This window comes from Accipiter gentilis, chromosome Z (assembly GCF_929443795.1).
Source record: "Accipiter gentilis chromosome Z, bAccGen1.1, whole genome shotgun sequence".
NCBI classification, from domain to species: Eukaryota; Metazoa; Chordata; class Aves; order Accipitriformes; family Accipitridae; genus Astur; species Astur gentilis.
The window spans coordinates 32,036,174-32,052,545 of record NC_064919.1 but is presented as its reverse complement, the minus strand read 5'-3'; the positions used below and the strand labels follow the sequence as shown (position 1 = coordinate 32,052,545).

At 44.9% G+C, this 16,372-nt stretch overlaps 1 protein-coding gene across 1 annotated transcript in view; it reads right to left on the bottom strand.

Moving 5' to 3' along the window:
• CPLX1 (complexin 1) overlaps positions 1-16,000 on the bottom strand; it is a 129,445-nt gene extending 113,445 nt beyond the window's left edge. The window contains exons 1-2 of the mRNA XM_049796405.1: positions 15,795-16,000; positions 14,765-14,867 (exon numbers count right to left, since the gene is read on the bottom strand). Coding sequence (XP_049652362.1) covers positions 14,765-14,795 — 31 coding nt within the window. The 5' untranslated portion in view covers positions 14,796-14,867; positions 15,795-16,000. The remainder of the gene's footprint in view (positions 1-14,764; positions 14,868-15,794) is intronic.
• Between the last annotated feature and the right edge of the window lie 372 nt (positions 16,001-16,372).

Genomic DNA, 16,372 nt, shown 5'->3' with positions numbered 1-16,372 from the left:
TGGCTACAGGCACAATCTTGGAAGAAAGGCATGTTGGGTTCAGGCATAAACTCTGCACTCATCAGTTGACTAAATATAATCATACTGATATACTTAAATGTCAGTGTAGGTATAAGCCAGATTGAGCGTGTTAAAACCCAGAGGCCTGCTGACAGTACATGGACAGTGTTGAGAAAATGTCTAACAATTAACTGCCATTTGAGACCAGAATTCAATGACATGCCAGGAATGAGAGCTAAAGAAGTAGCTCTTCTTCTGATAGCAGGCTAAGATGATGGTGGACAGTAAAAAGAAAGCTCTTTGCTCACAGCTTCTGTTCCACAATATCCCCTCTGGTTCCCAGAATATGCTGTGAAACAGATAGGACTTCCCATATTGCCTGTGAAAAATTATGTAATCCAACAAGCCAGAAAGGGAGAAAAATCCCTGTTATTCTCCCTCATTTACCAAACTGGCATATGCTCATGACCACAGAGTCAGCCAAAAGTCAGCCAGGTCTGTGAGTGGCTGATTACATGTGTTGTGCTCTCTATTCTTGAGCAGCAAAAGTTGCAAGGGTAGGCCACTTTGTCGAAGGAGAAGACAAATTATGCCAGTACTCCCCTCTCCTCTCACTGTCCCAGTATGTCCTCCTTGGTTTGTTTTCAAGGGCATGGGAGTGGATTTGAATGAGAGAGAGAAAAAAAAAGAGCAACAAAAAACCCCGCAACAAACCCTGCTCTGCCCAACACAACTAATTCCTTATTTTTTAAAGAGCCGTTACTGCCAGTTTTAATACATGTATTAAAGACTGACTCATGAGTTGGCCCCCTTACAAATGCTTTGTAGTTAAAGAGAATGGGAATAGGGACGTTGTTAAAGTGAAAGCTCTGTTGACCATTTTGCATTTTAAGCCAGCTACCTCTTATCACTTTCTCTATTTGGTTCTCTAACTAAAAGGTTAGCAAACATGAACAGTAAGCATTTGCCACAACACGAGGAATCTCAGGTCTCTCTGCTTGAACCTTGAACTGAATTTAACTACTCAGAGACTGTCAGCGATATAATCATGGCAAGTCTTTTCAATTTCCTGGTACAAACTTGCACATGGAATGAAAATTATGGGAAATGGTGCATAACAGGGATTGTTCTCCTACCTCTCAGCCTACTGTTCTCATATAATGAATATAGTCAAGGAAGGTTTCCTTCTTACTCATATTCAATGCCCTGTACAGCAATGGTACTCTGCAGTTACTGTGTATGCACACTAGTATAAGGCACAGAGAGGTCACCTTCTCAGCAAGGCTAGCAGTTTATCAAAGCCAGCCTGGTGTTTTTTCAGTGTGGCAATGAACATATCTAACAGATGGAGAGGGAGAGAAAACGCCCTCTCAGCACAGAATGGCTCTTCAAAGGGTACCATGGGCTTTCTGGGAGGAGAAATCTGCTGGAATTGAGGTTGTGAGCAGGCTTCATCCACTGTGGTCCATGGTGCAGTACACCCAGCAGCAGTACAGAGTACCCGACTTGCACCACATGAACAAGGTCCTGCGCTTACTGCTGGAAGCTCCAAAGCATGCCCCATGCATAAAGGAGCTCATTTTCTCCCCATCCTAGGTCACATTTCTGCCAAAGGTCTCCATGGTTTCTCATTGAAGCTAAGGCCAGGTCTTTCTCAGGGAGAGCTGCACATACATTGCCCCAATATAAATTGCTACAGTTCCGCTGTGAGTCCAGTTCATCACAAAATTACCACATCAACCGTGTCATCATGAGCACAGATAGAACCAAAGCTCACTGGTTGAAAGTCTCTGATAGCATTAACCCCTATATGTATGTTCCACTGACAGTTCACCTGAGGTCCTTCAGCAGCACCATGTGAATATTAGCCTTGTAAACCAGACTGCTGAGCTGTGTAAATTAACAGGGTATCATTTATTTGTCCTCATCCTCACTGCTGGGCCCAAGAAGCACCTGGCTTAATGGCAAGTACCAGAACTAAGGCACATAGCTGCAGGGAAGAAGTTGCAGCAGTCTAAAGAAGGGTAACAGGTTTATTGGTGGATAACTGGAGTGCTGAGCCCCCAGACAAGATTTGTTGTTTCATTTCCACACTTCCATCATTGTCCTGATAAGAGGTCACCAGGAAGAATAGACCCTAGCATTTCTATGAAACACAGACAGCAGCTCTGGCCTTACCGAATAGCATTAGTAAAATATCAGTAGATTCATGTTGTTACCCCCTACCAGCTGCACCATTAAAAACATCTGCTTCTAAGGAATACATGAGAAAGGGATCCCCAACAGTGTCATGTAGGCACACAAGGGTTATTTACTGCTCTGTGCAGGGTGATAACATGGGCATGAATCACTAGGTGCCTTCAGAGAGCAGCTAGACAGGAGCTTGCATGACAAGGAGGACAGGCAAGAAAGCGTTATCAGGGCCAAGCCTACCTGCCCTTCTCACATGGACTAAGTAAAGCATTCCTGATCCTATGGGAGTGACTAAACAAAACAGATCTTCTCTGTGCCTCCTCATGGCACTGCAGCAGTCCTGAAGTAGCTGAGACAAGTGATGCCAATGAGATCCTTCTGCTAGGCACTGTGTATTAGACTAGGAATACCACACAGATAGTCTGATCCTGGTGGATACATCTCAAGAAACAGTTCCCAAGCTCTCCTGTTAAGTGGTTATAGTGCTATCTTAGCACCAAAGTGAAACAAAGAGAGCTAACACCCTGACAGGAGAGTTCACAAAATGAGGAAAATAAGATGACTGTAAGAAAGCCCAACATCCATGATAGCTATTGAGAGAGGATGGAAAATTAGCCATGAAAGTCAATATAAAAGCACAACATCGAGGAGATGCTGAAAAACATCTGAAATCATGTGTAAGTGTGTCTCAGATGCTTTCAAATTTCAAATGGCACTCAGATCATTTGAAATCAAGTGTGGTCTTCTCTTTATGTCAGTCATCTTTAAGTCAAGGCCTTCTAGAGCCTTCAAGGCCCTCAAATAACATGACTGGCTTTTAGCTTCTGTGGTATCTTTGATGAATCCTTCCCAATGGAGGAAAACTTCCCTACAAAGATGAACAGCACTTCATTCTTACAAACTGTTTGAAGAGAGAAGAGTGTGATCTTTCTCTTTTGCTCAAAGTGAGCTGCACTTGGAACAGATCTGGCCCTTGCCATAACCAGTGAACTCAGCCATCAGCTTGGTATAGTGTCTCCCAGAATATTTGCATAGTGCTTTCTTACCAGCCCACTCCTCCCCAACACAGGGAAGTTCAGCACAAATACAAGAAAGAGGATTTTCTCAGGCCCTTCTCCCTGAGCTCTTTTCTGATCCCTGAGGAACTTCTTTAAGCCCCGAAGCATCAAAAGCAGATTTTGGCACACATGGATACTTCTTTCATGTGTTGCTGAAGCCAAATGGAAATCCAGGCAGGTAAGGAGAGCATTCATTTCACACTGTATAGAACAGACTTTGCAGGTCTGAGACCACTTTCAGAGACTAAAGTACTAAGTGAGCAGCAAGACAGCACACAACAGCTGAACTTGGGTAATGGGACTTTCCAGAGCAGGAATGGGTAGGCTTCCTCTGTCCTGCCTTCAGGAAATGTATGTACAGCATCAGGTTTCCACAGCATCAGAGACAGAAATAAGAGCAGAATGCCAGCTGCCTTTTTACCTGGCAAAGTTGTCATGCTTGAATGTGAAGGTGGAAACAGTGTGAAGGCACACTGCTCAGCTGCAGGTGAAGTGATAATACAGCAAGAAGTCATGCTACGCATCCAGCCCAGAGACAGACGGTACTCCTCCCACCACTTGGAGCCCATGCATAAATCTGGTGCTGGGTTCCATCCACAGCTTCATCCCTGCTGCAAAAATCTACCTAGAGATATCTAGCTAGGAGTGCAATTTGACTCTCAGTGTCTTCAGGGATTAAGAGCTCTCATTGGATCCTTTCCCTCCTTGAACTTCATGGGAAGAGGATTTTTAATTTCCAGGTTATCCTGCACTGAACAGATTTGCTTTTGTTCTGTTCCCTGAGATTTAAGTGAGAGGAGAAAATAGATGAGGAAACCAAAATGACACTGAGACAATGACAGTTTCCATTAAATACAGTATTCTTAGCATGGACCACATGTTAGCTGGCTGTCATGTCCTTACCCTAAAGGATAATTCTGTTACCAAAGGCCATGTAGGATGGGTTGTTTTCAGCTGGAGTTTGGTCACCTCCTTTGCAAACTCTACCTGGATGACTTATTTGGCCTCCTGATGCCTCTGATGATTTGTTAGAGAATTTGCAGGTGCGTTAAAATTATAAATATTGTACAAGTGTCAACATGTTTTATATATTCACTTCAAACAAAATGTGAACTGTGCTGTGTCTGTATTTGCTGACTTTGGGCTTATTTTGGATTTAAAGCTTATTTCAAATCTTTTATAAATTAGACCATTACTTTTTTCTATTGCCACAAAATGCACAAGTTTTCATTAAATCTTTTTGCATTCCTTACTGCCAGCCAAGGCTATTTTGTGATGCCTGTCACCCAAAAGCTACTAAAACTAATGCTTGTCAATTAATCCCAACCATAATTTCCAGGTAACCCACAAGGCAAAAAATAAATTTCTTTATCAACTCCAATCTCTTTACCTCTGCTTTATTCCCAACTGTACCACAACCAGTTATAATTGAGCTGCAGTTTAATCAGCTAAGTGGGCCACCCTGTGAGGAAATAGGGGGAAAAAAAAAAAAGAAAAAAGGAAAAGAGAAAGAAGAGAGAATCTAGGTCACTCTGTTCTTAAGACAACAAAATAGATAATTGCTTCACTCCAAAGCATCCATGCTGCACTTGGAGTATGTTTGACACCTTATGTAACTAATACCATCTCTAGGTTAGCCAGCCACTTCTTAATAACGTGTCACAAATGCCTCTTCCACGCACATCCAGCAATGGAGATGGTATATCTGACCCATCTTTTTCAGAGTGTGGAAGCAAGAAATACTGCAACCCATGAGATTTTGAGGGGATTTTTGTGAACTTTTGAAGAGAAGAGGAAGAAAAACTCTGTGATTATTTTACTTGCATCTGGAAGAAATTAGCAGAAACGCTGGTCTTCAGCTGCTGTAGACTGACAGATCTCTGTCAAAAAAGACATGTCTAGAACAGCTGAAAATTGTAAATTACATTATGCTGTATCAGAGCAGTGCCCGTGAAGGCTCAGGATCCTATTGTGCAGAATCAGGCCCTGGGTTTCACTGGTCATCCAGAGCTTGTCTCTGTTGGGCTAGATTAACTCAATTTATTTCTTTTAATTTGGACTAATTTTTTAAGCACATAAAAAGGACCTAATCTTCTACAATACCAAGCAAAATACACACTATAGTGTGCCCTAAATAAATATCAGACAAATAACCACATAAGAACCAGTAATAAGACAGCATGTCCACAACTGAGAGAAAAAATAATGGGTGTTCTTAACTCAGGGTGGTTAATTCACAATAGCTGGCTGGAGTTAAAACAGCATGGAGGCTGACATACCCTGCCTTTAACCTGGGGAGAGGATTCAAGATGGAAAGCAGAGTTAAAACTGTAGCAGCTTTGTCTTCACTTTAGCTGGTGTGGAAGCAGAACACTCTTTTCTGGGGTGATGATCAAGAGGATGTGTTTTACTCACCTATTTTAAGCAACTGTTAGCGCAGCTGCCAGCATAGCAGGAACACATATACTGTCTTGGAGGAGAGAAACTGAGGTCAAAGCAGAAGCAGTACCACCTGAAAAGTTTTACCAGATGACAGTTAAAAAGCAAAACTAGAAATCCCAATCAAGTGTCTTAGCCAGGAGGCAAGTCATTGTCTGCCTGACAGGAGAACTCAGGCCACATGACCAGAAAAGGGAGCACCTTGACATGGTGTTCAGAGAGATATGAATTGCACTGGGAATCTCTGCCTGGCAGAGTGCTCACTGGCAATACAAGATGCACAGTCAGCAGAAAGGGATGGCACATTCCTCTTCTCTTCCAGAAGCCAACAGCTTGTTAAGGCAGTGATCTGGTGTCCTACCATCTGTGGGTGTGCCCTTGCTGAAGGTTTCCTTTGGGTAGGCACTCCTGAAGTTATCAGGCAGTTTTAAGGAGACTTGGGTGGAAAGTTATCAGCTGTGGGGACAGAGCCTCACAATGCTACAGGAGACATTTGAGCCCAAGGGATTCAGTCCTGCATGTAAAACATGCCTCTTTTCCTGGGTGCTAAGCCAGCATAAGGCACTCTCCTAAAGTGCCTAGCTGGGTACAGATCTAAGTCATATTAGAATGTGAGCCTGAGTCCAGGATATTTCCAGGGTAGAGAGCAGGAGCATAAAGTGAGGAGCAAAAACTGAGTCTAAAAATCTGCCATCACAAGTAAAATAGTAAATATTGGTACTGAGAAAGAATAGCTTGGTCTCAGACAACTGTTCAAAACTGGGAGGAGATTCCAGGAAAATATGTAGTTCTGAAATTATTTATTTCTGAACTGTAGCGTAAAACAAATGAACAAATGTATTGAAAACAGCTGCTTCCATGTGAACTGCAGGCAGAAGTTACCATGGACAGAATTTCAAGCTATGCTTGTTATGTGAAACTCAAAACCTCTGCCTGAGTGGAAACACCACAGCTGGAAAAAATATCCAGTGTAGCTGTGAGCTTGCTTTACTCAGAAGCAACCTGACCAGCTATTCTAGAAATCACTTTGTAAATCCATCAAGTCCTTTGAAAAAAAATCATTTTCAATCTGAATCTGATAGTTGATTTCAAATCATCCTTGGAGCAGTGAGATGATATATCTGGCAGACCTCTCCTCCTCTCATACAGACATAACAGGGCTAAAAAGTTTTCAGAAAAGGGAAAATTAATCACAGCTCTGTGACAACCTTCTCCAGAGCAGCACACTGCTCATTCCCACTGAGCTGGGGAATGCTCAGACCCCTGGACCCCATCAGAGACTATCACATATTGTAACAACATAAAAATTGAGTGTAAATACTAAACCTCCTTTAAAGACAATTTTGTTATTATGGACAGTCTTACAGTGAAGAGTCAAAGGTGTTGTCTGCTTTCTATAGGTACTCAGGACAGAAAATTATTCCTGCCTCACTGGCCCCATCTCTCTGGACATATACAATTACACTGATAAATTATTTGAAACCCATCTGAGATCCAGCTTCCATTTCTCCCTGCTTTCCCCAGCAGCAAGCTCCCCCAGCACCTCTGTCCTCTTCCACTATTCAGAAACACTCTTCTAATTCCTGACTCAAGTATGTTCGTGGCCAACTTATTCACATTATTCTTTTACCAGTATTGTCCTTTACTTTAAGTAGCTCTTCCTTCACTGCAGTGTTTACCTCTCTCATGTATTTAGAGAGAGCAGTTGTGTCCCTTCTTAACCTTTTTTCCTCAGCATTTTAATGCATCTCTATGTAATTATAAATTTTCTCTTTCATGCTTCTTTTAATCTGCCCCTGTGCAGCTTGGCTGACATGGAACAGCATCTGCTGATATTTAAACTGTGCAGTAAGAAAAATACAGAGGAGAAAGCTGCAATTGTCACAAGTGTTTTAAATATACAAAATGAAAAAAAAAAATAAATCAAAAAAGACTGGTCTATTTCTAATGGAGCCTGGCGTTTTTCTAAACACTATCCCAGGTAGTTTTATTCCCAGCTAGAACTGTGCCCAGGAGTTGCTACATTGATAAGCTGGCAATTACCAAAACCTCTGAATATTTTCTCTTTCTCCTCAATTTTTTTTTTTGTTTGTATTTTGTTTGTTTGGGTTTTTAAAATAAAACTTCTTTTATTTAATGAAAAATTGAATCTCAAGGAAACTGCAAAGAGAAATTGGTTCATTCATAAATAACAAAAAATTTCACTCAGCAAGAGCCACACGTTGATTTAGGGAAGAGTGGCATGCATACACTTTACTCCGGCATAAAGGAAATGGCTGTCACAGGTTAAAAATACATCTGTTTGGATATAATGTCTTAGTCCCATGCAGACTTTCAGGTTTGTGATGAGTCTTTCTCTTCTTGGTTGCTGAGAAAATACAAACTGTGCGTTTAAAAGCTTTTCATGAAAAAAACATGTTTTAGTAAAACCCTTCCAAAGTCCTCTTGCAAATTAAAATTTTAATTAATACATGCATTTTCAAGGAATTTAATGGACACGTACACTTGGGACAGGCACTGGAACAGAGACCAGGCAGTCCCACATAGTTTCTGCCCCTTCAGGGGACATGCAGAAGGTCTGACACTACTTGCAATAACATGGTGGGAGGGAGGCAGAATGAACAAATCATGCTGCAAAACCTTAAGTAGCTGCTAAGAAGCTTCATTCTTGTAGGTACTGACAGATTCAAATTGTAAAAAGATACACACCAAAGACAGCAGATTAAATTTATTTTTTGTATTAATACATTTCTGCAGTGACAGCACCCACCCAATTTGAATCAGCTCTTTTAAAACTGCAGGGCAGGGGGAGGAATAAATTTTCAAATTGCACAGTGTGATTGATTTCTCCCTAGTAGAGAGACACAATTTGTTTATGGTATTTTGTTTCTAATGCACTGTGATTTGGACCAGTGATAGAAAGGTCACTAGTAACCTTTGCCATGTCTGTAATTGCAGCTGTTAGCCTTTAGCAAACCACATGATCATCTGCTCAGCAACCTGTGGAACTTCTCAGCCAAGCTTTACATCATTTGAGACCTATAGTCCATCCACTAAAGCCAACCTGCAAGAAACGGAACTGACTATATGTGATGCTCTCACAGTCAAGCTGTAGGTGAGAAAATAAGACAGCAACCAACATAGTTCTCAAAGCCATAACTTAGCAAATGTTTAAGGTTCTGTGTAGCCTTGTGCAAGCAATTCATTTCAGCACATGGAATGAGTATACAAAGTGCAGAGTTGCAGCCTCCCGAAGAGGAGTGTCCAAGGCTAAGGAAGACAGCCCTCTGCCCCATCACTGAAAGAGGAGAGTCAAAGAACTTGGAAGAGCCTCAGCATGCTGCATCTGCAGCTGTTGGAAGCGAGAGTTGAAATTCTGCATCTTTGAGGGACTAATGTCCCAGAGTCCTTAGCCGTTCCTCACAGGACTTTCCTTCCAGCCCTTTCACGAGCTTTGTTGGCCTCCTCTGGATGCATTCAAGTATCTTAACATCCTTTTTAAATTGCAGGGCCCAGAATTGCACACAATATAGGCAGAAGTTTTCTGAGAACAAAGGTGGATGGTCCCCCAACATCTACCACTTGCTACAGTGGGCTGGAGATGTCCTGTGTCATCTCAGATTCTCCAGTCTGTGATTTGGAAGCACCTGACTGCAAAATTAAAGACCTCGTGTGTCACAGGTTTCAAGGATTACAGGCAAAATAGACCCCAGAAGTAAATACCAGCGCTACCTGCTGGCACTACAACTTGCAGTTCTGCATTACAGTTTCACTCCTGCTCCAGGACTTCATAAATTAACATAAGCAGTGGAACACCGTCTAGCTGATGCATGAGGTCCTAGAGCAGGAGGGAGGCTCAGCAGAGAACTGCAAATGTGAGAAACAAGCAGCTGAGCTGGGGGAGGAGAAGGCAGGAACCACTGTGTTTATTTCAATGTCTCTTCCATCCTGGACAGGTCTGCATTGCCTCTAACTGCACTCAGTCTCCCTGACTTCTCCAGGGAAAATCAAGGACTTAACCCCCACATCACAAGCAAATAAAGTGAGCAAATGCAGCAGCGAACTACACACTTCATAAACCACACAGAAGGCCACTACTAAGATGTTGACAAACACTAGTACAGTTCCTATTCAGACTTATCTGGCATTCACACACCCTCACATCCTCACTAATGTAAGCTTAGCCCAGGGGCTGCTTTTTCAGAGCTTATGGACAGTGACTTAAATGCCATTATCTTCTGGAGGGTTTAAATCTCTGCCTACCTTCGAGAACAAGGGGACTCCCTCTGGACTGTTTTGTGGTGTACCTAGCTGAACAAAAACTGCCAGTAATGGACGTGAAGTAGTTAGTCCCCCCCCCTGCTGGCATATACCAGGAGGCAATCTGGTCACATTTGTCTTCTGCCTACAGTATTTTAAGAATCTGTATGAACCAAAACAAGTCTCCACTGAATCTTGACAGATAAAGTGAATGCCAAGCAGCAGTCCTCACTCTAAGCTGCTGCCAGTAAAACAGAAAATCATGTCTGTGATATAGCTCAGTGAATACATATCCAGAAACTCAAATGTACCCTTCCTCCTGATGAGGCTTGCATTGCACAATGAATTCAAGGGGTACTGGTAGCATGAAGAAGAAATTTAGACAGTACCATTCATATGCATCATTATTTATGAAATTTGTTACATGATCTATCCACAGGCTGACACTAGGAAACGTCACTATTTAAGGCAGGCATCCCAGCTAGACTTTTCTCCTATCCATGGCAATAAAATGAGCACATCAAAAAGGGCCCTGCACAACACCATATAATAGAGTTAGAGCTATTGTGTGTTCCATATATCCATACTGTCACAGCATTCTGGTCTGCACAATGCTAGTTTCTGCTGTAAGAAATCTCTCTCTCTTCAACCACATAATAATCCCACCTCAAACAAATCCTCCTCACCTTCCCATGAGCTTTTCCCTTCTCTTTTTCTATTTGAAAATGCCTAAGACCCTTGGCCCTTGAGGTCCTCTCAGTAATAGGATGACAACCAATAGAGCTTCATGAAGTTTATTGTCTTCTACTTCAGCCCGGTTTCCCTATTTCTCCAAGCCACCAGTGACAGTAGAAGTGAGACAGTGTAGTATGAGAGGTGTTAATGCACCCTTTGCTTTCACACAAACCTATGGAGAAATAAACATTCCTCTAGCGAATTCCTCAATTCCTCTAGGGACCATTTCAGGTCCTCCATTTCCAGCTTTTTCCTGGGAAGTCATACACCTTGGTCATTATGACAGTGCTCCAGAGCTCTGTCCTGGCTTGGTAAAGAGCACTCCTAATGTAAAATGCAATCATGAAATCACTCTGGTTGTCTTCATTTAGCAAACTGTCACAGGAACAGCACAGTGACCAATCACCCTAGCTACACACACACCTATGTCAATGTCTGCTGGTGTGGCAAGGTCAGACGTACAAATTATCCCTTTGCTGTCTTTTACTTCTACGGAAGAAGTAGCAGCAATTTTAAGCCTCTAGGCTTCCTCTTGCAATATTCTTCTTGTTGTCCTACACAGCTAATCAACACCATGACTGCATTTCATCTCTATGGCTTCTGTCACTGTCAGACAATAAAGAGTGGTTTTCACACAGGGTGCTGAAAGGTCTCAGGAGCACAAAAAAAAAATCCACAGAAGCAAATTGGCCAAATAAGCTAGTATTTTGTACTGCTTTTCCTGGACCACAGTCCACACTGCTAATGAAAGGGTCAAGGATTTTACCTTGAAGATGGCAGGGATTTGCAAAGACACATTTCAGACTTGTTAACCACCAGGCAAAGACTCTGCTGCCAACACCAGCAGCAAAATCAGTGCTGGCAGCACAGCAGAGGACGGCCTTCTACTGCACAGAAATAGCAGGCTTCCGCAGGCTGCCTTTAACCACAAGTGAGGGAAAGAACACATTCTACTTCAGCAATACAATAACCTGCCAAACTGATTTCACAAAACCTAAATCCCCTAGTCACACAGACTTCCAAATAAAGCAACTCTACACAAGATAACCGCCTTTCCTTGCTTGTTAACTTAGCTCACCTACCTTTTAAAACACCTCATTGCTTTTTTCCCATCTGACTGGCAAAACTCCAAGGAAAAACAAATCTGATTGTCCTGTGCCATTAGGGACAAAGGAGACGTCTTCAAGGATTGCTTCAAAGGCAATGGGAAAACTCCCACAGGAACATTCTGCTAAGGCTACTGTTTATTGTTAATTAAGCAGAGTGTGAGACATCCTCTTCCTCAATAAGGTGAGTGAGGAGGTGGGAGAACAATGCTGTTTTCTGTCCAGTACCTCCTCTGATCACCCCAGTATGAAGAAACCTGGTCCCAAAGTTCTCGTATGCTTCACGGCCCTGCAAAGCCCTGTCCAGCAGGAAAAGGGTAAAAGCACCCCACCTGCAAACTGTTTCAAATCCAGGCTCTTAGCTACCACAAGCTCTGGCCTAAGCCCCACTTTGGTGCTGGATGCTGGAAAGAAGAAATACTATGCCTATAATGCTCAGGCAAGGAAACCAAATTGTCCCTCCGCCTTTGTGAGGTATCCCCAGCTGAGACAGTGAAAGGGTTAAGCTATCATAGCTGTAGGTGGTCTGCAAACAATATCTATAGCAAGTCTGATTCTCTGTAAATTGGAGGCAACCTTACTGACAAAATTGCAATATTTTTTTTTTCTTTCTTCCAGGAGTGCCAGAAGAGATTTTGAGGATGGGATAAGAAATTTTGCACCATTCAAAAAATCCCAAGCAGACAGCAAAGTGAATTCAGAGGTGTTCTGGGAAAAGCCACATTAAACTAAAATCACAAAGCCATGAAATCCACAGGAAGATCTCCCTGAAAGTGGGGATAATGTATTGTAGCCAAAGCAAGCTTGTCATCCAACAGAGGTTTGGTGCTTTGCTCAGTTCGGGCATCTCCCTCTGGATGTTGGAACTGGAAGACAAAAAGGGTTCTGGCCCCATATTAAGGAAACAAAATGTAACCTTTGGTCCTTGGCTTGCTGTGCCAGTGCGGCCAGATTGCATGCTCACGTCAGCTTGGTCTTTAATTCCAGTGGGAAACAAGTGTCTAAAATCACTTTTACTATCCATGCTACATTTGCCCTGAGAGATCTTGGTTTTCCTCTTTGAAACGATTTCTAATTTAAAAATAGATCCCTGCTTAATAAATTAACATTTCCTGGATTTTACCGTTCTGGAGAGACTTCTCCTTTATTGAGTAAGTGGGCAAGTTCCAGACACATTTTGCTAACACATTAAGTCATCTGGCAGAAGAGTTGGTGCCCTGGGCAGCATCTTGACAGACATCAGAAACTCAGGCTTCACCAAAAGATGCTTTTTTGAATTTGCCTTCTTTTGACTAAGTACCTCCTATTATAATGCAAATTCTGATCCTGGCATGCAACATTATGTTAGAATGAATGTCTGCCCAGAATAAATGCTGTTAAACACAGGCAAACACTGCTTCCAACTCAGGTTAGTCTCTAAGCTGCAAGAAAAGGCATGCATCTCAGCTATTACTCCTTTGCTGCAACCCTCCTCCCCCTGCCTTTAACTGCAGTCTCTAAGGAGTTATTTCCCTTTAGAGGATTCACAGATCTCCAGCTGCAGTAGCTATATCTCCAGTTTGCAGGTACACTTGTTCATTTCTGTGCAAGCAACCTTATTTACACCATAGTGAACAGTGCAAAGTTTGCTCTTCTCAAAACTATTTCTCCTTCAAAACAGGCACTGAAGAATAATGAAATGTAACACTGCTACCATATGAACTGTTATCTTCTCAGATAGGTATCTTCATATCTTGCTATTTTATGCAATCAAATTAGACACTTTCTTCTCCAGTTTGATCTTCCCATTCAAAACACCCCAAATAAAACTTGGGTTGCTTGCTCTGTTCTTGACTGTGAGAAATTTGCTTTCTTGGTGAATAAAAAAGAAAATACAGTTCCTTTGCTTTCAAAGATGAAAATCATGTTTTCATGCCATGGATAGTGTCCTGCAGTAAATGTTGAAGCTGCATATGACATCAATAACACCATGCATGAAACATTCCCACAGTGCCATGACTCTATAGTTTCTCCAAAGGAAAATGAATGGAAAATGCATGCATGAGATACAGTACAAAAGAGAATGATCAGAACCACCTCGTCAACTTCCTCTGAGGACAACTATTCCAGTTCTCAGAAGCAGCCAGCAGAGCAGCCAGCATTCAGCATTGTCTCAGTGACAGCCTTGTTTTGACTGAATGTTCAGGCCAAGCAGCCCAGAAAGGCAGCATAACTGTGGCAGAACAAAGGAATCTTATTCCCAAATACTTCCGTGTTGTTTGCAATTTCTCCCCCCCACACCACTGCCTTTTCTATTTCCCACCATTAGGTTAAAACAATTCATCACACATGGAAGGAAATATACTGAAACCATAAAAGAGGTTGGCTTCAAATCCAGGTGGCATGTGTGGGGGATACTTTATTACTGTTTCCCTGCTTATTGTGGCAATATTCTTATCAAAAATAACTCTCCAAATACCAGGTACAAAAATTTCTACACTGGCCCTTTTTTTGGACAAGGTCTGGCCAACATTTGCAGGGAGGATGAAAAGGATGCTCATACAGCTACACAAAATGCTACTCTTTCTTTGGGTTTACTCTGGTTAAACCTGTCTGCAGCCTTTGTAATACCTGCCTCAGTGGCATGGCATGAAGCAAAGCAAGACCTGCACGCTGTACAGCAGGATATGCAGCCAGCTGGTCCGGTGCCAGATTAGGCATGACCCAGGGCCTGCACACCTTGTGTGGGAGGTCTCTTCCCTGCCGTGGAGCTTTGGTCGCTGCTCGTTGCTGCCCTCTCCTGCTCAGATTCTTCAAACGCTTGGCTCTAGGATCATGAATCGGTGAAAGGCATGCTCTTCCGGGTTCCCAAACAGCTCCTCCAGCTGCAGACCCCAGCAGAGGCTCATAGCAGTCCATCCCCTCTCTTGCCATGTGCAAAGGGGACGGGGTGGGGGGGGTATGCAAGGCCCCTTATATGCCAACCACACTTACCTCCTAGAGCTTGTTTCATAACAAAGTCCATGGTGATGGCTTAGGGGTGCTGCCCACCTTCACAGCTCACATGCACAGAGACCAGGGATCCTTGGAGGGCAGCCTGTGAAGAGGCACAATCAAAAGAGTGTCTCTAGGAGGAGAAAAGGCTGATGCCGGGTCATTCTCACCTCTCTCCCCACAGCTTTCCTTCCCTTGCCTAAGTGCAGGCAAGTTTCCAACCCCCCATCCCTGCAGACCTGGCTATGCAGAACAAGGCACCTGGGGAGCTGAGCTGAATGCTGGCGGGTGGGGAACGGGCAGCAGGAGGAGGAGGTAAGGGGACACGGCTGTTCCACCAGACAGGGCAGGTGGCCGGGAGCGAGCCCGGAGGAGCACTGGGGCTCCTCCCGGCTTGTCTGCTGCAGACGGACAGGAAGGCGTTAAACCTTTGAACTTTCTCGTTTCCCCGCCTGCCTCTCGCCCCCTCGGTTTTCGGAGGGCTCGCTCTGGAGTGACAGCTCCGCCGGGGAACGCCAAGGGGGCATTTGAAGGTGAAGCGCTCCGCAAGTGCCCGGCAGGGGAAGCGGGGGAAGCTGGGCGACTTGGGTGCGGATGCAGCCCAGGCGGCGGGATGGAGAGCACGGATGCGGGACAGGGTCCCCCGCCCTAGCCCTTCGGAAACCTCACCCAGATTGCCCCCAGCGCAGTGCCAGCGAGAGCTGCACCTCCTCAGGAAAAGCCGGGACGGCTCAAGGTTGAGACCGGCCGGCCCCAGGTGCAGCACAGCAGACCCGCCGCGCAGGCTGCAGCCTCCCTCTGCTGGCCCCGGCCGCGGGGAGCGGCAGGCTCGGCTCAGGGGCAGGCTGCCCCCCCCGCCCGGCACTGGCTCCGGTGCCGCGTCACAGCCCTGCCGTGGGGCTGCGGGGCCCGCCAGCACCTGGGACGATGAAGGCTTCCCCCTTCCCTGCGCGCCCACACCCCACCTCTCCTCACTGTTCTGCCTCACGCCTGCCGGCACGGCACGGCCCGCCCTCCCCGGCGCCGATACCTCGCTCGGCGGTGGGCGCTGTGCTGAGTTGAGCCGGGCCGGCGGCAGGTGGCTGCGGCGGCTCCTCTCCGCTCCTAGAGGCTCCGGCCGGCGCCCATGTGCCTGAGGGCTGCCGGGGAAGTTGCGGGTGCGGGGTGAAGGAAAGAGAATGAGTCCAGAGCTTCTCCCTACTTTTCCCCCGCGCCCCTCTTTTTATCACAGGATTTCCGGACCATCCCACCGACACGGTCCCTCCTTCCTCCTCCCCTTGTTGCGGGAGCTGGGCTCTCTCCCTCCCCCTGCCTCCGGCTCCCCCGCCCATTCCCTGCATCGCCCTCACCCCTCAATGCTCGCCGCGGAGGAGGTCCTCAGCGCTCCCCAACCCCTCAGGGGGTTGCGTGTGTTTGCATGCATGTCCCCCACCCCATCCCCGCCCGGCTGTCTGCAGAAGCCAGGTGTCCTTGCGCTTTGCTGTGGGGGAAGGATGGGAGGTTGTCAGCCCGCTGTTGCATTTAGCAATTGCTTCCTTGCACCTTCTCGGGAGTCCGTGTGTGCGCGCCAGGGGAAATCTCTGCAAATACTGCTTCCTGCGAGGAAGT